Source organism: Hirundo rustica, chromosome Z (genome assembly GCF_015227805.2).
Source record: "Hirundo rustica isolate bHirRus1 chromosome Z, bHirRus1.pri.v3, whole genome shotgun sequence".
In the NCBI taxonomy this organism is placed as follows: Eukaryota; Metazoa; Chordata; class Aves; order Passeriformes; family Hirundinidae; genus Hirundo; species Hirundo rustica.
Genome location: NC_053488.1, coordinates 4129604 through 4152567, shown reverse-complemented (window position 1 = coordinate 4152567; position 22964 = coordinate 4129604). Strand labels below are relative to the sequence as shown.

The 22964-nt window shown below is 41.3% G+C and overlaps 2 protein-coding genes across 2 annotated transcripts in view; one reads left to right on the top strand and one right to left on the bottom strand.

Moving 5' to 3' along the window:
* MRPS27 (mitochondrial ribosomal protein S27) overlaps nucleotides 1–8251 on the top strand; it is a 42955-nt gene extending 34704 nt beyond the window's left edge. Inside the window, exons 9-11 of the mRNA XM_040090285.2 lie at nucleotides 1943–2085; nucleotides 3552–3707; nucleotides 7837–8251. Coding sequence (XP_039946219.1) covers nucleotides 1943–2085; nucleotides 3552–3707; nucleotides 7837–8076 — 539 coding nt within the window. The 3' untranslated portion in view covers nucleotides 8077–8251. The remainder of the gene's footprint in view (nucleotides 1–1942; nucleotides 2086–3551; nucleotides 3708–7836) is intronic.
* An 8475-nt stretch (nucleotides 8252–16726) lies between these two features.
* Nucleotides 16727–22964, bottom strand: part of MAP1B (microtubule associated protein 1B) — a 70938-nt gene continuing 64700 nt past the window's right edge. Inside the window, exon 7 of the mRNA XM_040089376.2 lies at nucleotides 16727–21608. Within this exon, the coding sequence (XP_039945310.1) occupies nucleotides 21453–21608 (156 nt within the window). The 3' untranslated portion in view covers nucleotides 16727–21452. The remainder of the gene's footprint in view (nucleotides 21609–22964) is intronic.

The window sequence follows — 22964 nt, the reverse complement described above, 5'->3', positions numbered from 1 at the left end:
GAAAGAGAGAAGATATTCTTAACAGTGGGATTGGTTTGTTGGTTGACCAACAACTTTTAAAAAATACCCTAAAGTACAGATTTCTATGACACACATTGTAATGTTATAGACAACAGGCTCCTTTGCTAAATTACTATCTTAAGATAATCTTTAAACCTTATGAGATGGGAGAGCACAGCCTGGAAAGCACTATGTTTAAAACTTCTACTAGTCACTATAAGATGAATGTTGGGGTTGTGAACAGCAGATAGCAGTGCCTTTATCCTGTATCTATTAATAAGTTAATCTGTTAATAACTTGATGTATAGTATTAAAGAGAAGCTAGATGAAACTACATTCAGAATTGAAGGAAAGGGAAATGGGCAAACAATTCTGTAATGTCCTCTGAATCTATAGTGCAATATAATGCAGATTGGCTTTGTTCTTCTCTACAAAATTATTATTTACTAGAAAATAAGTAGTCACCATTTTTTAGTAAATTTTTGTTTCATTACTGCATTATTGAGGGTAATAAAAAGTGAATTTGTTCTTCAAATGTCACCTCAAAAGGTGATGTGTAGTGGCAGAATTAGGATGCTGATTTGTATTTATCATGACTGTAAAACAAAAAACTCATTTTCAGTCAAAAAGGGGGATAAATGTGAAAACTAATTTGACAGCAGGATTTTTCATAGTGCCATAGTTTGTAATTCAGTGGAGATACTGGTACAAACAGGGACTTTGCTGTCCAATTGGCATTCAGTTTGGAGAGTTTTAAATGTCATATAGGTTGGTAGAGTAGTGGCTGTATTTCAAAAATGCACTTCACTCTTGTCTGAGAGCAATAGTGCTTGGTCCATGACATTGACATTCAGTGGATCAAAAGCCATTTACTGTTAAGCCATTTACTGTTATGTCACATATTCCAAAGTCTTGCCAACACTAATGGAACTGACCTCTGAGAGAGTAAAAGATGTCTACGGGCACAGAGTGGCCTCAAGCACCTCAGCTATTTTAATTTAGCCATGGTCCACAGGCTTTGTCGGTGCTCTTATCACCTTGATTTTCCTAAACTGTTCTCTTCTATGTAAAGAAGGTGTCTTTCATAGTTTTGTATCATAATAGCCAGAGTGCAAATTGGATTGAAGCTTGGACAACTCCTGTAAGCTACTCTTGAAGAGGTATTATCTGTTATGCTAACAATAACAAAATCAAAGCCCAAGAATCACAATCATTGAAAAATTGCATCAACTAGCATGTGATGTGCATTTCCTCTATTATGCAGGAGTTTCGTTAAGTTTCATTAATAATTAATTTAAGTAGTTGCTGTCAGAAGAAAAGCCACATTGTTAAGTGATGCAGTCCATTACAGGTCCTGCTAAAATCAGTGAGTGCATTGTTGCATAGATTGTCTTATATCGAGAACCAAACTTCCTTTTTAACAGGTGTCCTGTATTTTCTCTTATGTGGGGGAGACAGCAGAAACAGGGGCAGTAAGCTGAGAGCTTAGCCATAACATGTGCTGTTACGGGTGAATAAACCCTAGAGGCCACAGAGGTAAATCTGGAGAATCAGATTTAGTGCACACGCTCCACAGTCAGCTGAAAGCCAAGAAGACATTTGTCTGAGATCTTCAGGCATCCTTCTACAAGCTGCTGTTAAAAAGCCAGACAGCCAGAAAACCTGGCTGCTTACTCTGATTTCCATCTGGGCAAAATTTCTGGGTGAGGGAGTGGGGAGGTACCAGAAACATGCACATAAGTAGATGAAGTTGAGCAAAAAGAAGGCACCTTAATAAAATAAGACAATGGAAGTTCTAGCAGAGCAACTTTGTAGAAGTGTGTTGTTTTTACCATGGAAACCTAGACACTTGCTGTCACTGCTAGAAACCAGAGCCAACCTGTACATGTTCCGTTACTTTCAGATGTTGAAGCACTAACAGTGAAGTGTTTTTATATCACAGGTAAGGTGGAGTTGACAAAAGGATTAAGAGCTGTATACAATCTGATGCCACTGATGTGGACACCTGGATATTTGAACAGAGCCTTGCAAGTGATGGAGAATGTGGCTTCATTGTCGGGGGACATCAAAATCTGTAAAGAGGCTGTAAGTATTAAGGCTATAACCCACTGAACAAGGGGAATTTCACGTAAAAGGAACTTGAGTAAAGCCTGTGAATTCTGCGCCTGTTAATGAAAAGATGCTTGCAAACTTCAGAGGCCTCTACAAGACAGGAGAAGTAGTGTTTAGAACAGAATCACTGCTTAAGTTGATGAGCCGGTGATAATGTCTACTGGCATGTCCTTGGCAATGAGTGTGTTACTGCCACAGACCATTTAAGTATGTTTTCTAAGCCTTGCCCTCCCTTTAGAGACACCTGTGTCTGTGTCACAGGGAAACATGTCTGCAGGGAAGGGAAAACACCTTTGTTTCTCAAGGTTTTGAAACCGCTCATGGACATATTTCTTAGCAGTAAGGGTAAACTATCACATCTTCTTGCTCTCGTGGCCAATTGTATGTGTTCTGTACCCCCAGATGATGGCCTGAGTGGTACAGGTCCAAAAAGCTGACAGTCTAGAGTGGTTTCTAGAAGGTTTGTACTGCCCTCAGTCAGGGAGGATGGATAGGTTCAGTCCATGAGGTCGGCACTAACTAAGGGACTTGGGGTTTAGGAGTGCTGTGGGGAATCAGGCTGATCCTGGAATCAGACAGCTTAGGAGTAACTTTAGTGTGCCACAACCCCATGGGCTGGAGCATAGTCACTGAGGTCTTCCCGCCTCTTAATACCTTTTCCTGAAGGTGTCCCTGATGATGGGAGCCTCCTTTTTGCTCATGTCACTTCCAAACTTGCAGTCTCCCGACAAACAAAAGTCCAGGGCACTGCTCTGCAGTGACTCCTACCTATTGCCTGTTTTCTGAAGCTTCTCTGTAATACTGGACAATCAAGACAGGTCACATCTGTGACTTCCACCATCTTCAGGTGTGTGGTTTTGAAAGTATCTTTCTTTCTTCAAGTCTGAAGAACTCAGCTTAATACACTTGTGATTTTTTTTCTGCACACAAACCCTAGACAAATTAAGGAGCTCCTCATCTTGCTCTGGTTGCAGATGGACATCCTGGTGTTGAAACAAGGCTGTATCTCTCTCTGGTAGAGTAGGTCCGTAGAATATCCCATCTGTCTTGATACTCTAGAAATAGTAAATGCTATTAAATACCTAGAAATGCTGTCTGTATAGAGGTACCTCTCACTTCGTTCAGTGAATAATTAAGAACTTGTAAAAGAAGGTTTTTGCTGATTCTTTACTAATGCTACATCTCTGTATATATCCATTAGTGGAGCCCAAAAAGCAATGCATGGACTGAGAGCCACACACTACAAGATCCCAAGCACAGTACAAAATTCTTCCAAGATTGTCGCATTTCCTTTTAGAATTTGGTTTTCTCTTTAGCATATACAGAAGTCATCTCAAAATACAAGGAAATTCATGAAGATGTTTGAATTATGGCAGCTGTGTTACTTAGATTGTATTTCCAAACTCTTGATGCTAACCATGACAAATGTGATGGTTCAGATTGATGCCTTGGAGACCATTCTGCAGTCTGTCCTTGAAGCCAAACCCGATCCAGAATCTGGTGAGGAGGGCAAGAAATTAGAACAGAAGTCGCAAGGTGCAGAGTCAGAAGAAACAGAGCAGTCTAAAGTACCTGAGTACTACAGTCAATTCAAGGTAAGACAGTTTAACTTACCTAAATACTCTAAGCTGTGGTAGATCTCTGTGGTACATACTAGAAAATGCAGATGCTGACTTACTGTGGCTGGTAGACTGACACACCTTCAGCGCATCAGGAGTTCTGTCTGGCATTTTTGAAACTAATGTCACCTTACATTTTCACTTCTCCGAACAGGAAGCAGCGGCCTACAAAGACGTAAAAGCTCAAGGCCACTTGTCTTTTGTCTGTCTGCTGGAATTTTACCTTCACTTTTCATACATCAAAATGATAACTCCAGTCCTGTTTGCAAAAGTGGCCTGTCACTAGAGACTTATTATCTGACCTTGTGTGGGTTCTTGCTCATTAAAATAAATTGTAATGGGTGTGAGACTACCTGAATTTGTTGTTCATTTGTGTACATTATAATTATGTAGGAATATTGTATCTTGTACCTTCAGACTGGAGAATTAAGTCAGGTTCACATCACCTTCCTTTTACCTTTAGATCTTCATGCTGATGATAACATTAAGAAACATAGAAAGCTGTTCTTTAGGGCATATCTTTATAGTAAGTGTATTTTATTTGGTCATCTCATAGCTATAAATTAGCTAAATGAGATTATTTTTTCATCTCTAATTTGTGCTGTGGTAAAAATCTACTACTTCAGGTTGAAACTTACCTGGCTTACAGTTGCAGGAGCAGTGCTCTTTCCATAGCCCATCAGTTTCCATTGTTTCTGCTAGATGGCTGTGACCTTGGGCAGTTGTGCTGGATACAGACTGTTCTAAAGAAATTTCAGAAGTTAAAAGACAAGTATTCTGTGGTTTTAGCTCACACACACACACACACACACACACACACTCCTCCTTGCTTTAATTTTTACTTACATAACTTTGCCACTAGTCTTTAAGTACTGAACTTGTGTTGTAGGGAGTTAAAACTTTTTAACTGAAGTGTTTGGGAATCAGTGGGTGCTCACCATATGGCAATTAATGCCTGGATGAATTACAGTGAATTAGGTAAACACAAGTGTTCTCTGAAGGAGGGAGTGAGACTTTTTATGTATCTCTTATTGTGTATCTATTGTCTAGTCTTGAAGAAAATAATGTAGAGTGATCAAAATGAGGTCTGAATATCAAATTGGGAATGAGTGCCAAGAATGTAGTTTTCTTCTCAGCTCAACCTTTCCACAAATTCCATAATCAATCCCAATTCAGGCATTCTCTGGTGTGGCAGTGAGTGATTTTTGGCCCAAAAACTAGTGCCAATGTTTAAAATCTGACCAGAAAAGTCTGGATAGGAGACAGACATAGCCACCATGTGACTTCGAGGCATCCACCAGTAATAAGCCAAAATTTCTGGTTATGTGAATGAGAAAAGGAGCTCTTGAGTTAGAATGCCATTTCAGTGAAGCCTGAAGGAGTTCCTGGATTCTTCTCTCAAGTCCATTAGGCCAGCATTAGCAGCTCTTCCCAGCTGAGCCCTGGAACACTTACAGGTGTTTTTCACAGGATAGAGTAGTGCACTAGAAATCTATACAAGTGTGAGGGAAGGTGGCAGCTCTGGGTCAACCTGGTGATGTGTGCGTTCCCAGCTGCTGTCCCAGCACAGACCATCTGCCCCTTCTGTGTAACCCCAGCAGAGGGTTTGCACTTCTGCTGCTGAAAACAATTCAATTGCACTTTGTTCAGCCCTGCACTAATTAGCCGGTACGTCTTTCTCCTTGAGCTCAAAACCAATTGCTTCTGCCTCCTGCACTCCCAGTTCTGTTTCACAAATCATACACCTCAGAATGCAAGGAAAAGCATGTGGTTTTGCTCTAGAGATGCACATGTTCCTCTGTGGTAGTCCTTCGAATGGCCTCTGTGTCTCAGCAACCTTCAGAGCAACCATTTGTAAAGTACCTGAAAAAGGCATGAAAGTCTAGCAGATCTAGATACTTATCCTTTGCTTGCAGTAAAACAAAGAGGACCTGAGGGCATTTGGCTCTTTACAGAAAAAGCTGTTAGACTCTGACACTCTTTTGTGTTGTAATTACCTGTTTTCAGATCCTGTATGCTGAGGCTCACTGCTCACTATAGTGTTCTTGCAATTCGTTCCATCTGTGTCAGTGATCAGTAGACAGCAAACATTTTATCACATAAATGCTGGGAACACATTCTCCAAAAGCAATGCACCTTCTTCCCTAAGCCGTCTGTGTGCAGAAGCCCTGGAGACTGCTTATAAAATTGTTGATTTAATCATTTAAGAATGCCCTTTAGGTACCTGTGGTACATATGGCCTGTTGCTTTCCTGAATAGTATTTTGAGTGTATAAGAGAAGAGCAGGAAGTATTCCAGGATACCAGTGATACCAGTAATGGCTTAGGAGACAAGACCTGCTAGTTTACAGTTTGTTGCCTTTCTGTATTTCAGTTTCCTGTGTTTAAGTTCAGCCCTCTCGAGCGCATCCTTGGTAGAGTTTAATAGGAACAGCGTGAATGATCTAAGCTAGTTACATTTAAACTAATACGTAAGTAATCTGCGATCATAGTTGTCAAATTTCTTCCCCAAACCCAAGCTTAGACAGTCTCTTCAGTTTTCTCACTGCTGCCTTGTGTATTTACTGACATCTCAAACAAAATAGAGACTAATACACCTAAATACATTTATTGAGTTTGATTTCAGTCCATTAGCAACATTGACTTTGTCTTCATTCTTTATCCCCCCCAAAAAAAAACCAACAAAAAACCACCAGAAACCAGAACCAAGTACACTAGTCCCTCAGACCTGCATGTCTAGCATTTTAAAGAGTCTTTAATTTGCTGTCTGTCCAGTTTAGACCTCCAAGGTAAAGTACAACAAAGCCTGCAGTTCTGTAGGCTAAGGGAGATAAAATGTGGAGAAGCCTCAGAGGGGACATTAAATAGTTTCCTGCCTAGGAACAAAGCCGAACCTCCAGACAGGAGCTGAGGAGACATGCATTTGCAGATTATTGCCAGGGTGAGCTCAGGTAAGAGGAACACTGTGAGCCACCAGCACAGTGCATAAACTTCCAGTGATAACTGGAAGTCTGGATTATGTACATGGCTCTAGAACTGCCATTTGGTTTGGAGAACAAGTCCCCACATCTTCTTTCCACTGTACTGCAATGCAAAACAAGTTTTCACTCAAATGAAGAAAATACGGATGTACCTTTCATTAGAACACACACTTACTTTAAACAATTTTGCAAGTGCTGGGCTGAGTAAAATCTTTTATTTAAAAGAAGAGTTGGGAAAATGTGTTTTTACCTAATGAGTGAACAAGGGATAAAGAATTTTCCAGTCCTGTATCATCTTCTCCTTGGTTGTCTATCTGCACTTTCAAGACAATTAATCAGAATGTTAAGGAGCCATCAGGCTAAAGATTACAGAAAGCCATAAACAGTATCACTGGATGATTCATCCTTTTAAGTGAATTAACACTATATGCTGTAGGACATCTAGATAAGTAAAGCTTAAGAAAAAAAACTGGAGTTCCTTACTGAGGCTCTGCTCTGTTTTAGTATGATGAAATATCCCTTGCTTTAACAGCGTTGTATAATCCATGGAAGTGTAGTCACGCCTCAGACACAGCAAGCTGGGAAGAAAAATTATGGGAGTTACTTAGTATGCTGTTAGAACATTTGAAGTGACTTGCACCTCTTGGGAGGGATGCTGATGCAGGCAGTGTGGATGAAATAACGCTGTTGGTTTTGAGGCAAGACACAAACCCAAAGTGTCTAAATTATATATATTGTGGTTGACTGGTCAGCTGATCTTTGTTAATACCAGATAACTGAACTTGGAAAAAGAAGAGAATCTGAGTAGTTAAGGAAAATTAAATTTCATTGGTTCAGTTTTATTGCTAGAAAGATGAATACTCTAGAGGTTAGCATTTCAAGAAATGGTAGCAACTACCACAGTTGAAACAGTTTTCTGTGATAGTTACCTGGCCTGTATAGCAGCAGCAATAATAAAAATAAAAAAGCAAATAAATAAATTTATTATTGTTGTTGTTATTATTATTGTTATTATTATCCAGTGATATGTCAGTTGTAGAGAACTATTTTGTGTCTGATTTTGTTTGTTTTGTGATTCACTGGCTTTCTCCTTGACACTCCCTACCAAATCTGTTTTTCTGACAGGAGCTGTACTCCAAACTGCATTCACTTGGCAAGATCGAATCTGAAAGCCTGTTAACCCTGACCACCCAACTTGCCAAGGAAAAAATGCCGGAATGTGAAGCAGAAGACATTGCAAAATATGAGCAGAACCTGAAGCAGTGGGAAGAGCTACAAGCACTTCTGACAGAGAGAGAAAGAGAGATGAGAGAACAGGCTAAGCAGGAAATGGAAACTCGGAAGCTAGCTAAAGCATCTGCTTAGTACTGGAACTAGAAGTGCAGTGGTATGCATTCCTCTGTCAGCGAACTGAAGTACTCACCTTTATTAATATTTCACTTCAATCATGCTGCAAGTGTGACTGCTGACAAAATTAAGCATCCCATTCTGTCTGATTCCTGAAGTAAAGCACATGTGGTTTAGAAATCTTTGTCCTGTATATATGATGTGTTTTCCTTCTACCGTCGGCCAGGCAAGAGATGGGATAGAGACAACACAAAGAAACAAAGGCATAAGGAGTTGCTTGCCTATGATGAGAGGTCTAGAGGGTGGAAGGAACAAAAGAAAAGGGAAGAATTTCAAATACAAGTTGTTTCAGTAGGGATTTCTCACAGGAAAGAATGCCTTTGCTACTCTAAACTGCAGACACTAAGAGGATTAACATACATTGATTGGGGTTTTTTTCTTTTTCCCAACCCATTTGGAAAATTCAAGCTACTATGCATGGAGTTGGAAGCCTAACTTTAGGCTGTTTTAAAACTGTGGAGAGTTTCAGCCTAGTGAGTTAGCACTTAATATTCAGATGTGTCTTTACTGTAAGGATGTTAGAAATTTCTGCATTTACTGGTGCTGCTTTGCTTCATTTCTAGTCACTAGAGAAATTACCTAGTGTAATCACCTCGACACACACCAAGGAGCCTCATACTGCAGTGCACTTTCCTTTTATATTCTGGGCACTGCTTCATGAGTTTTTTTGACCTAATTCCCTTCACGGTCCCATGCCCCATTCTTCAGATCAGTAAAACAATGTAGCTATTCACAAGAGCACAAGGAGATGGCGAGGGAGGGAAGAATCATAGTGCATTTATTGTGGTTGTGATGCATCAGCGTCCATCCCTTCATATATTCCCACTGAATCTTGTCAGCTGCAGCCAGCAACTTTTTGGACTGCATAGTGGGACAAGGTCCTTTAAAATAGGAAGACCTGAGCAACAGCCCTGTCTTTGTTAAGGCAACAGCACTGTTGTCTCACTGTGCTTCACCACAGGGTCTAAATAAGCATTTCGAGTTTTATTGTGCATCTTGTCTAGGTTTGCAGTGATAAAACTCACACCACAAATCCACTGTAAATTCAATGAGAACATGCTGCAGACCTGTGAACTTGTTTTAAGTGTAGGAAAGCATATATGAAATACACCAGATACCTTTCATGAAATTCCCAGCAAACGCACTCAGAGCCTGATTGCTCTTTCATGTCCAAGAAACTTGATACTAAGGTCCTTAACCCCATCTTGTCAGCAAGTCCTGTAGTTTCTCCTGTAGAGCAGTAAGAGAGTGCTGTTTCCCGCCAGGTAAGTGGATCATTTTGTGGCTTGTGGAGCAAGTGGAGCAGTGGAGTTTCCTGGAAAACTTGAGAATTCTCTTTCTTGGTCTAAATGCTTTCTGATTACTAGGTGAAGTTAGGGAGCCTCAAGGAAGGGTGGAAGGCCAAATACACTGTTAGGAACAATTTCCTTAAAACTGGTGGCTTTAAAGAGGTCATAGTCACTCCTAATTGAGACAGAGGAGAATGCAGTGCCCTGACCATGCATTTCAGTTCTTTAGTTTCAGAACATGGGCTGTGGCTCCAAGGGTTTTGAAATCAGTCCTGCATCCTGATTCCTGTATCAGCTTCTTTCTACAGGCATCAGCTCTTGGGATCTTCACTACACTAAAATTTTACACATTTCTCCTTGGTTATTGTTGGCCTCTTGGCAGCACAAGGAGCCTGTTTCTGGGGGCGCCTCCACCCTCCCTCCCTGAGCCTGCTGGTAGATACGCCAGGCTGCTAATGCTAATTGAGCTCCAGCAAGCTGCCAGCTGCTGTGTCCCCGCTGTCTCACAGGGCTGCCTTCCCTTCCCCCGCAACTACCCTCCCTTTCAATTTATTTAGACTTAACTATTATAGAGTAAGGGGGTGAGAAAAATCCTCCTGTGAGCTCTGAGTAGCCTGTTAATGAATATTACAGGTTGCTTCTTTGTTTTATTCCAGGCATGTGGGTTGGAATCCTCTGACCGCAGTTCAAAGCATAAACTTAAACCAGTAGATACAACCTTTCTCTGCCTTTCCCCCAGTCTCCTCCCATATCCCCCTCTGCCCTTGGGAGAAGGGGGTGTCTTAGCAAAATGGTTTGCAGGCAGCAAATCAGATTCATGGGGCCAGATGAAAGACACCAAACCCAAGACCTGCAGCACAGGATCCAGATTGATTGTGACATCCGCCAAAAGCCAAGCCCTCTCATTTATCTGGCTCCTCAGTGTCGCCCTCAGTGAGAAGCCACTTTTGACACTTTGACCAGCTGGACCAACTGCACACCAGGGACCTTCTTCACCTTAGGCCCTAGCTAAGTATTTCTCCATGGTCCAGTGGCTACTGTCCTGCTGCTCCCCACCAAAGGTTTCACCATGGTCTCAGTTGCAACCCTTTTCTAATGTTTTGTCTAGCCAAACTGTTCTCACACCTAGCAAATCCTTACATGTCCAATACGTGTACCTGCATCCTCCTGAATTCTCCAGCAATCCTCGTTGCTTCCTTTTTGATCTCACCTGTGATTCCCTTCAAGGTTCTGCTGTGTATCATCTCACATTTATTTGTTTTCCTTCTCCAAGGAGGCTAGCCATGTCTTTGCCCTGCATCCACATCTCAGTAGTGCAAGCAGCTTAGGGGTATCAAGTGCTTGGGAACCCTGAGGTTTGAGGACCATGGAGACAGCTGAATCTCAAGATGCTCAAAACTTGTATTAGCAAATGAAGCTTGAGGGAGAAGAGGAAGGTACTCTCCTCTTTGGTGCTCTCTCCTACCTGCTGGCTTTAAGGAAGGTCAACAGTAAGATAAATAGGGAGACAAGCTAATTCAGAGACCAGTGCTGTTCAGGTATATGCTCATCTTCCCCAGGAAGACACATACAGTAGCTCTGTACCGAATGCAAGAGTGTGAAAAATCAACAGCATGTCAACTAACTTGGCCTAACTTACCTATTTTTCTCCTCCCCACTCCAGGAAATCTTGATTATTTGCCCCCTTGCCTAAATCACATTGCACACAGAACCTGTTTTTTACCTGCGTGCTGAATTTCTCTTAAAAACAGAAGTTTGAAGCAGCACCTAGGAGTGAAACCGGGCCTCAAGTAGTCAAAAGCCCTTCTGTCCAGATGCCTGCAGCCATGTGTGCTCTGCAGTGTTCGCCATCGCCTGCTGTGATGCAGCTGTCCACATTTAGAAGGAGGGGAAGGGAAGTCATACAGCCGCTTTTGATCTGCTGCTGCTTAAATGAGAGCTCTGGTGCTAAGGGAAGAATGTGGACGGATACATATATATATGCATATTAAAAAAAATAGCTTTGTGCTCTACAAACACAAAAAGCTCTTGAGTTCTTCCAGCCCTGCTCTGTGCTACTTTGATTTGATGTTTGATGCAAGCTCACAACCCAATGAGCACTTTCTCACTAGTATGCTCTCAGGCTTTTTGAAGCATTTCTAGTTCTTGTTGTCCTGCTTCAGACAGCTGTCTAGACCTTTCTATATGTGAATAGGACTGGCTAAATATATCTTGGATGGGACAGACCAAATTCTTTCATAGTAGTAACACTAGCTCATATTTTTGGAACACCTCTCCTAGAAACGTTCCTTCACATCCTGTTTTCGTTTGGCTACAGCTGTGATTAGGATTAAAGCTATTGCAGTTTCTCCTTTGTCAGTATATTTCTAAATCACAGGAGTGCATCTTTGTGCAAGTTTTTGAATAATTTCCCTACTCACGCTCCTGGTGTTTTTATAGCTAAAGGTAGGGGGAAATCTCCCACTGCTATAAGCAGTAGTACACTGCCATGCATAGTCACTGAGCTGTGAGAGCAGCCCAAATAATACCTGACGGTGGCAGTGTGAGTGGTACAGCATTCCCAGACTTGTACATGCCGAACAGTGTTAACAGCTCTCCCATGTTTTCCCAAGTCTGTGAGAGACCCTTCAACAATATCAGCCAAAAGAAACAGAGGCCAATACAAAGGCAAGGCCTGCTTGGTGTGTTGGTAAGAATTTGACTGCTCTTAAGAGAAGAAAAAGCAGCATGCCAATTCAAACCCATGGCACACACCAAATACGCTGCTGCTGAGGCAAGCAAATACGTAACTCTTCCTCCCTTGAGTGTTACTGGCAGAACAGTTCCAGCAAAGCACTGAAGGTCATTATCCATTATTCACAAGAAGAAAATTACATATTTATACCATTGCAGCTCAAGTAAATGTTGCCAGAAGCCTTGCACAGATGGGCCTTATTTATGGTAACACCTGACCTTACCAAGATGAGATTACAAGATGCTTTCAGGTCTGGTCATATGCTGTGTCCTACACACAGTGCTGGTGTCAAGCACCTGTTCTCTCCCTAAGTGGCCTGTCCCAGTTGCTTGCCTGCCCATCCCAGGGTTCTCTGGTCACCCTTAAACTGTAGGACTAGGAGAAAGACGCTTGCCAGCTTTGGGTGAAGGTTGGCTGGTACGAGGGGATTTCTGACCTGAGCAGTTATAACTGTGCTGTTGAGACAGACAGAAGACAGCCTGGGGCACATACTAGCAAGTGTCCTCTCTTTCCCTGCCTCCTCGGGAAGCTGAAGTCAGCAGTTACGAAAGGGAATTGCACTACTGATTGCAAGATCTGGTCCGCTAAACAGCATCCACTTTGGCTGAGGTTCCTGGGTCAGTTTATGTACAAACTACAGTTCAGCCCTGCAAAGTATATTTGAATATTTGAGCACATCTGTGGAGAGTAAAGTTAAATGTACCTTTCCAGAAATTTAATAATATGAACTGTTGAGATGAGGAAAAGTCTTTTTAACTGTAGAAGAGAAACTACTGCTGTACTACTGAAAACCTGAACTTGGGACTGACTCTTTCAAAAGACAACCATGGAGAATGAAATATAGGTCAAAATTAGTGACAAAGCATTAATTCAAAAGTAATTTTAGATGCTAAACATGGTAGAAAACTGCAACATACTCTAGATGAGTGTCCCCACAGAAATCAAAATTGTCACTGAACTCAGCTAGCAACTGCATAGTACTGAGTCTTGCTACTCTTAAACCTTTCTGATGAACTCAAGCCCACTCTACCCATTCCAAATGGCAAATGCTCAGGTACAGAAATAACTTTAGAATTAGAGCCCCAATGACAAGCACAGGACAAAATTCAGCTTTCAATATACCTTGCTTATTGCCAATCTTGACAATTCCTCCCTTAAGTGATACGGGATTTTAAGCCTGTCCTGATCCTTACACAGGGTAACTGCTGGTATAATTCCATCTTTGGAAACAGTAAACTCTGGGTATACTGACCTGCTCTCTTGAAGAGGGTTCATATTAAGTATTAATTGGCTCAGGGGTTCAGTTTACCTTCAGCTGTTAGAAAGTAACACAGGTGACCTGAGGTAAAATAACATGAGGTTTGTAAAAGTTCAGTCAACATTTTCTGGACTTTTGCAGGTATAGAGGAAGCAACTCTAGTGCATATAGGTGTTGCTAGGGTTAGGGTTATTTGTTAGGTTATAGGTTATTTGTTTGTATTAGGGCACAAACTCCAGATATTTCAATTATCTTTTCTGTGTGATTCACAAGCATAGGTGATGGACCAAACTGCAGTATGATGTGTAAATCACGGCATACAATTGTTTTGGCAGTGAAGCTGGCATCAGGTGCCAGTCAACCTCCACCTTTTCAACAATTTGTACTGGGGTTGGTAATGCTGGAACTGTTGAAGTGCAGAGAAGCAGCTACATCAGGTGGTAGGGATCCATGAGGACCAGTAAAAAATGATTGTGCAGACTATAGCGCCTGCTGATTTAGTTCTGTAGTTTTCCTCTGGATGTTTTATCTTGTAAAAATGATGCTGAACGTAACAGTCAAAAACCAGCAAATCTGGTATCATGAGGGCAGTCAGCATTGGTAGGTTTTGGGCTGAATTAGAATCACGGAATCACAGAATCACAGAATCACAGAATCACAGAATCACAGAATCACAGAATCACAGAATCACAGAATCACAGAACTAATTAGGCTGGAAAAGATTTGAGAAATAGGCTTTTGAGATTAGCAAATCTAAAGATGACTTAACACCACCTTGTCCACTAGACAATGGCACTATGTGCCACATCCAGTCTTTTTTTAACACCTCCAGGGACAGTGACTCGGTATTCCAATGCCGAAATTCCTCTTATGTGAAGAAATGCCTTTTAATGTCCAACCTAAACCTCCCTGATGCAGCTTAGGACTGTGTCCTCTTGGCCTGTCACTGGTTGCCTGGGAAAAGAGCCCAACCCCCATCTGGCTGCAGCCTCCTTTCAGGGAGTTGTAGAGAGGGATCAGGTCACCCCTGAGCCGCCTCCTCCTCCAGGCTAAAAAACCTCAGCTGCCTCAGGAGCAAACATACTCTGCTCCGTACAGGACTTGTGCTCCAGACCCTTCACCAGCCTTGTTGACCTTCTCTGGACGTGCTCCAGTACCTCAATGTCTTTCTTGGAGTGAGGGGCCCAAAACTGAACACAGATTTGAGATGCAGCCTCACTAGTGCTGAGTACAGGGGGACAATCCCTGCCCTGCTCCTGCTGGCCACACCATTGCTGGCACAGCCCAGGATGCCATTGGCCTTCTTGGCCACCTGGGCACTGCTGGCTCATGTTCAGTCCCTGTCACCAGCACCCCCAGGTCCCTTTCTGCCTGGGCACTGTCCAGCAACACCATCCCCAGCCTGTAGCTCTGCCTGGTGTTGTTGTGGCCAAAGTGCAGGACCCAGAACTTGGTCTTGTTAAACCTCATATTTTTGGCTACTGTCCAGGTCCTTCTGCAGAGCCCTCCTACCCTCCAACTCACTCGCAGCTTGGTATCATCTGCAAATTTGATCTTGGTAGACTTTATCCCCTCTTCAGTAAAAATACTGAGCAGAACTGGGCCCAACACTGATCCCTGTGGGACACCACTAGAGCACAGCTGGATGCAGCACCATTCACCACCACTCCCTGGGCCTGGGATCCAGCCAGTTCATAGCAAAGGGTGCACCCGTCCAAGCTGTGGGCTGCCATCCTTTCCAGGAGTGTGCTGTGGGAGACGGTGTCAAAGGCAGCACACACAGCACAACAGAGGATGGTACATGCTAGTGTGGGCTAGTGATGTCTGTGGAAGAGGAGCAGTGACTGCAACAGCAGTGGTCAAAAACTGCTTGCTGAATGAAGAACATGGCAATGCTTACGGGCCTAGAGATGCTCTAGAAAGCCAAGAAGTTGTGTTGCAATGTTGGGCACAAGTTGGATCTATGGCATGTCACTAGCTGTTAATCAGAGACCCCTCAACACCTCTTTTTTGCCACATCCTGGGAACAATGAAAAGCTAATTTCCTCCCATCCACAGAACACTAGAAATTGAGAATGAACAGTGCACTGGTCTAGGATGCCAGAAGACACATCCTCCATTTCTGACAGACTGAAAAGATCTGAGGAAGCATCATGCTCCCATGGAATCTGAAATAACTCATAAGCTGATTGAATTTGTTGAGCTGTGTTGAAGAAAGCAACTTTCAAGTGGCATCTAGAAGTAGCAAGCCAAACACCACACACCAGGTTGGCCTGGCCCCTGTTACACCTATGCAAATCCAGAACTTTCCTATGCAGCTACAAGTAAAGAACTGGGATTGAAGCTTGTCCTACTCTCCTGTGCACAATCATTTTAATATATTTTAAGTAGCATCAGTTACTCTACCACAATGGCTTAGGAAACCTTGATGTACACATATGCAGAACTATACTTAGGGTCTAAGATTTGCAGCACTTGACTTCCCTCATCTAGCAATAATTTTTCTCTATTTCACCACGCTCAGCCCCATTCAAGCCAAGTACAGCATTTCTTACTGTCGTAAGAAGCTACAAAAAACCCCTTGGACTTCGTAGATGAATAAGGGCCTGCAAAAGAAGAGTGCTGTCTGGGGGTGAAGGAAATCTCACAGGACCTCTGCTTCTCCTGGGAGTGAGCAGCCCTTGCATTTTGCTGCCCTAGCCTTTCCCTGCTTTCATGCCATTACCATTGACTGCTGCACCTCAGTACAGCAGGCATTGCAGCAGCAAGCAACTAGAAAGGCAGAAAGCCTGATCTTACAGCATCTCTCAACAGCAGTAGAGGAATTCTAACATTTATGGAGTAAAAAAACTTAACTGAGGGCTCAGCTTCCCCAAATGCTCTGTTCCCTCTAATCAAGATGAATGGGCAGTGATGTTCCAGGAAGGGTCTCTTATGTGGAGACAAGCTGCACACTCTTGTTGAACTGCTACAGCTTTGGAAAAGACCTCAGGGTGGGCTTTTTGATGTAACTTTATTTGGCATCATCACTGGCTGCGTACTTACTGAAAATGAGGTGTTTTCTCATTCTGCTGAGGAATACAGAAATGAGAACACGAAGAGAAGCCATGTCATGGTATATCATGGTAATATCTTACACCACAATATAAAAGTATCCTTCCACATTTATTTTCCTGTTCCTAAAGAGATTGGTTTTTTTCTGGCATCCAAACAATCACTGATCTTCAGGGAAAAAAAAAACCCCATATACTAGGTAATCATGACTAAGAGAAAGGGAGAACTTAAAAATACATACATACACAAAGACAAGAAACATGTCCACACCACTTTATCACTTTTGTATTTTATTGTGGAACTGAGTTTGATTCCTTTACATCAAATATCCTCAATGGAAGAGGGGATATTGCACACAAATATCATAAAAGCACTACATATTACTTTCACTGGAAACTAATTTTCTACATTAGATATGACTGGATAGAATAGAAGGTGATGCAGGATTATAAGACATAATACCATACACAGCTGCAGACTGACACAAACACCATTCAGAACAAGAGAGAGGAGGTGTGTGAGGTGCTTCTCAGCCAGCCACAAGACTTTCTTTCCATAGTTTGGAAGATAATGGCTGCATGCAAATGCGTGAAAGCATATTTCAGATTTTGTCTTTTACATTGAGATTACAGCCCAGTCTTGAAGAGGTAGCTCCTGCTATCTGGAGCTCTTAGCCTAGTAGAGAGAAACTGCTTCTTAATTTTTCTTTTCTTTCTAGATTTTATGCTGTTGTTTTATTTAGTCACTCATTTTTTTTAGGTTTTTTTTTTTGTAAAGTCACAACAAACAAGTTGTTTTGTTTTTTTTTTTTAATTTTTAAATAGCAAATATTTTTAAACTAGGTGAGTAATATAATTGCATTCTAAGAAATGCTTACCCCTAGTTGATTTTAGTATTTTGTTCAATTATTAAGTGAAAAGATGAAAGCTTTTCTTTCAAGTGTAAACATTATATTTCTTCATATTCTAGTAAATCCAGACCAAGAAAATTACTATTTCTCTCAAAAACATTATTACTGAGCAAGAACCTCTGGCGACAGATGAACAAAGAGAAGCGCATGACAGAAATGTTCCAAATGCACAGCAAGTGCTCTTTGGAGCTCATTTGCTTATGTTGGGAGGGATTGAAAATTCAATTAACAAATTTATTAAATCTTAGTAAAAGAGTACCAGAACTCTCCTAAAATGCATAAGCTATCATAGACAATTAAAAAAACCCCAACATTCATATACACAGTTATCTCCATTCACCACAGTATGTAAAATAAGTAAAAAAAAATCAAAAGTGATTTCTATGAAAGATGGGGTGAAAATAGAGGTCAATGAGTCAGGCCCACCTCAGGACTTTGAAAAGGCATGCAAGAGAGGCCCTATCCAAGTTCAAGAGTGGGATGGGATCCCCAAAGTTAATTCTTCATTTAATTATATGAAGCATTATATTAATAGCATAAAGATCATGACTGGGAATGCTGTTATGGGTAATACCATCATTGAAATGGAGTGTTCTTTGCACTCAGATATTGAATCTTTACAATTAGAGTAATCAATAACAAACCATGCTCCTAGAAATCTATGCTGATCAACAGCACTCATCGTTAATGTACACAGTACATTTTGATGACTGTTACACTAAGCTAGTTGTGTAGTACTAGGATTAGCACAGGTAGATTAGTTCCACAGGCAGGAAAGTCATTAAGGGCAAGAGGAGCCAATGGAGGAGCTCATCGCTGTGTTGCATCTAGGTGCCATTGCCATTTGGAAGGGAGTGGATGGAACAGGCATTACAACACCTGAGAATAGCCAGACCAGGGTTTTAATATGCTTGTAGCAGCAAAAAAAAAAAAAAAAAAAAAAGCAAATGCACATGTTAAGGTTAACTGCAACTGTCTAATTATCATTATTATTTCAGAAGTAAAACAAATGCTTCAGCCATCATAAACTTGCTTGGGCATATTTAAGGCTTGATTCCAATTTAATTTACAGTAGGATCAGATGACTGTAACTTCCCTGACAGTAGTGAAATTGCTCCTGATTCAAAGGAGTAAGTGGCATAAGTGAGATTAATCACAAGACCACTGCTGTACTTAAAACAATTTTCTACCAAAGCAGAGATACAAACCATTTCAGGTGTTGTCAGAAAATCAGAAAATCTGTTCCCACCCACTCAAAAGGTTCGAATTCTGACCTATATAACAAAGTAGACAAATCAGAAAGAATTGTAGAAATAGTACAACTATTCTGCCAAAAATTTTGCCAATATCTTCATAGACTACGTATTACAAAAGCATTTTTAAGTGAATGACAGGAGCCCAGCAAACATGCTTGTTTTCACAATACATTTCCATCTGTCTTTTGTGCCATAGTCACTCTGAGTTATTCTCAACTACTTAAAAGGTATAGCAATAAATAAATCAGCATTGCTAGAGAAACCTAAAAAAAAAAAAAAAAAAAAAAAAAAAAAGAGGACATTAAAAAGAAACTCAAAACCTCAACCACTGACAAACAGTAATTCACAGCATTAAATGGGCACGAGAAGCCCACATTTACAAGACCCTAAACCAGTATTAAAAAACCCTCATAAAAATTAGGAGTGCAATCGTACACCTATTAAACAAAAATATCCTAACAATGTAAAATTGAAATAAATTATAAGTAGAGAAAATAAAATGAGGTCATAGTTCACTACATTGTAAAACTTAATACCAGCCATAATGGTGATTCGTACAACCAGCACGTTAAGTCCATGCTGGAGGCCTTTACACCTTCTTAAATTCAGATTAGCTGACCTTCTGCAATACAACAAGGTTTTTTTTAATTGGGGAAAAACTTCAGAGACTAAAAAATCCAAACTGTCTTAAATCACAGAGCAGTGGTGCTGCTCCTCTGCAAGCAGTCTAGGGAAAGGAAGGTGCGGGAAGGTGCAGGAAGGGAAGGGGCGGGAAGGGAAGGGGCGGGAAGGGAAGGTGCAGGAAAGTGCGGGAAGGGATGGGATGGGATGGGATGGGAAGGGAAGGGAAGGGAAGGGAAGGGAAGGGAAGGGAAGGGAAGGGAAGGGAAGGGAAGGGAAGGGAAGGGAAGGGAAGGGAAGGGAAGGGAAGGGAAGGGAAGGGAAGGGAAGGGAAGGGAAGGGAAGGGAAGGGAAGGGAAGGGAAGGGAAGGGAAGGGAAGGGAAGGGAAGGGAAGGGAAGGGAAGGGAAGGGAAGGGAAGGGAAGGGAAGGGAAGGGAAAAAGCAAGGAAAGGACAGTAAAACATGGAGGAAAGATGAAAGGCAAGGGGAAGAAAAGGCAAAGGACAGGAAGGAAAAGGAAAGAAAAGGGATTTATTTTAGCTTATTGCTTGTTCTATCCTTTTTCAAGATCTCATGAGCGTTGAGAATGTAGGTTACAACCTTTTAAGTACTGGGCAATCAATTTCTCAAATCCCATTTTTTGTCATCATCAACAGAATAATTTTACAATGAGAGCATCTTTCCATATCCCTCTGCCAAAAAGATATTGACAGTTGACTGTTTTCAATAAATTTTACCTCAATATCCATTCTCACTAGAATCTTAAACAACACTACTCATTTATCTTACAAAGCTACTAAAAAAAAGTCTTCACCTGAAAAATTTTTCTTTGCATTTACCTGTAAATGAAAATGTTTGTTAAAGATCATGTATTAAAAGTTCACGCAGCACTAAAAAGGAAGGCTTCTGTACATTTGTTCCCATGTTCACCCTTAAATTAAACAAATAAAATCAGGTAAGACAAAGGAAGGCTGAATACTGTACAGGCTCACAGGTGTTTTCCATCATTCTGAATGTTTCACTAAGTTTTGTAACTCTGATACTGGACACCACTTCAATCTTGCTTCCACAGTACAAAAGGAGCCTTCAAAGAAAAAGCTCATCTTGCCTGGTTGAGCTGTCCAGGTGCATCAATGAAGTGTTCACATAACTAATATATGCAATTCATAGCACCAAACCATTTGACCAGTCAGATAAGTTCCTAATGCCACACATGCACACTCACACCTCTTTACCGGTGTAACTATGATCCTACACAGATGTTTTATAAATTTGCTGTCTCAGCATTAAAAAATAAGTGCATCAAATTTATTTGTACATTCAAGTCACTTTCTAAGGCAACTTGTCTACTGTATGTACTCCCGACTGCTTTGGTATTTTGCTTCAGTTATCAACAGTGGACATGGGTGTTCAAGCATGTGGACTGGTCAGTTCTGGCTGGAGTGAGTGGGCTTTCGCTGGAAGCATTCCTTAGATGAACAATTCTGCATGTTGTAAGAAAAGTTTTAGACTTCTGGATGGGGTGCAGACTACATGCATATCTGGCCTATGATTGTTACAGTGTGTCAGTATGCAGAGCTCAAATTAAAGTGGAAAGCTGCTGATGAGTGATTAGGTCATACATCCCTTCCTAGCCATGTTCTCTTTCTTTTTATTTTTGAGCTAACTTAATTCTTTAAAAAAAGGATCCCCATAGTGATAGCTCATATTGATAAAAATTTAAAACTTTCTTTTCATGTGAGAACATAAGCAGGCTGTAGTAAGCGATACACCTATTGCCATGAGACTAATGCAGACCTAATAATTTACTACTTTCTCCTCCTACCCCTCTCTCTCTTTCTTTTTTTTTTTTTCTTTTTTTTTTTTTTTTTTTTTGTTTTTTTTTTTTTTTTCTTTAGAGGGCAAATGCCTCTATCTGGCAAAAGTCAGTTGGGGTTGCTACTGCATGGTTTCAAAATGTTCAGTGGCGATGCAACTGGATCTGTATTTTCGCAGTAAGTTGTACTCTACTATGGGAAGACTGTTATTTCCCCTAGCAACCAACAAAGACTGAAAAATATTAGTGACTTGCATCACTGTGACACAGTATAGCATTTGGCAGATATATAGTTCAGCAGTTGAAATAGATGAGTTGAATTTTCAGAAAAGGTGTTTTCAAACTGAAGAATTTCTGGAAACAAGAGTTTAATCTTGTGATGCGTGGTCTCGTTCTTACAGTTCAATCTTGCATGCAGGAAAAGATTCATCTTGCATGACAACAGTGCTGCTGCTTGCCAAAACCATGATGTTGAGATCCTGCTGCTTCTCATGGGTCTCTTGATACCATTCCCTCATCACTTCTGAGTCATGGGTTGGGATTAAAGTCACCTGCAACACAAAATAAAAGTCCCGTTGAATGGACCACAGAAACAGTTGATATGCAAAATGTCATTTCAAGAAGCCCCAGCCAACAAGTATGTTTCCCTTTTGGAAAGAGTGGATTTCTATGCAATACTTGAATTTAAATACTTGAATAAATTGATGGATAAAAGGAAATCAGCACATAGATAAGGTAGAATGACTGCAAATAAGTAGTTTATTAAAAAAAAAAAAGAGTTGGTTTTGTATGGTGCTGAGATTCTGCTTTCAAGAGAAGTATCAGGTTGTAATCTGCACTGATAACTCTTCAGATTATAGGTAAATATTTTGTTTACTTATTCATCATAACAGAAAGGCACATTACGTTTCCAAATGCGTGTAATTACTCTATAAAGTGTGAGTTATTTCTTCCCTACTTAAAACAGCAACAATGCTCAACTCAGATCATATATGTGGTCTAGTAAATTTATGAAACAGTCAACTGGTCCTATAAGCTAGTTCTCAACTGTTTTAAAAACCAGGAACTGGTTTGAAGGGCCAGAGATACGGGAGCAGCTGAGTGCAGCAGCTCTGTGCAACACATATCATCAGTGGTTTCCTTGGTGCCCAGCCTCGGCACCTGCTGTGGTTTAGTATTCTTCCTTTTGTTTCTTTCTCTCAGGGAATTTTCTCCCATATGTGTTGCTAGGACTCAATAAAGACCAGGTACTTTAGAGAGGCAAAAGAAGTTGCTACACCTCAGGGGAATAGTACAGCTAGTTACTCTCAGTACCTGGGGAACTCTCTGGGAATGGCAGAGATACTGGGAGAACTGGTCTGGGGAAAAGATGTTGGGCTCAGGTCCCAGGTTTCTCTTTCCTCTCATCGTTTGGAAGGGAGAGAGTCTGCAGTCGCTGCAGGAAGAATTCACCACCACAGCAGGGCTCTGTCTCCTGCTGCCTTCTGCCCTGAGTGGGGCTCTGCTCCTAAGAGCGGCAATCGCACTGGGACCTTATCAAGACCGTACCTCACCAGACAGGGGACCCTTCGCCATCTCCTGGGGTGCCTCAGGGACACCCTGGCATCCCTGAGACCCTTCCCCCTCCAAGGGAGTCTCTCTCTGCTGCCTCGGGGAGCTGGGCTGCCAGGGCAGTACATCTCATTTGCTCATTCCTGCCTTTCCAGCTTGGTGCTCCTCAGAGTCCTGCCGGGGCATCGGGATCGGCTTCTTATAAGTACATATTGTATTACTGGCTTTTCACAAATGTTAAAATGAATGTTAGATGTATGTTGTTAGAAAACTTTGCTGTATGAATATAGTTTCTTTTATTTCTGCTATTAACAGGAGCTAGAAATAGTAGTGTGATATATTTATTTATTTATTTA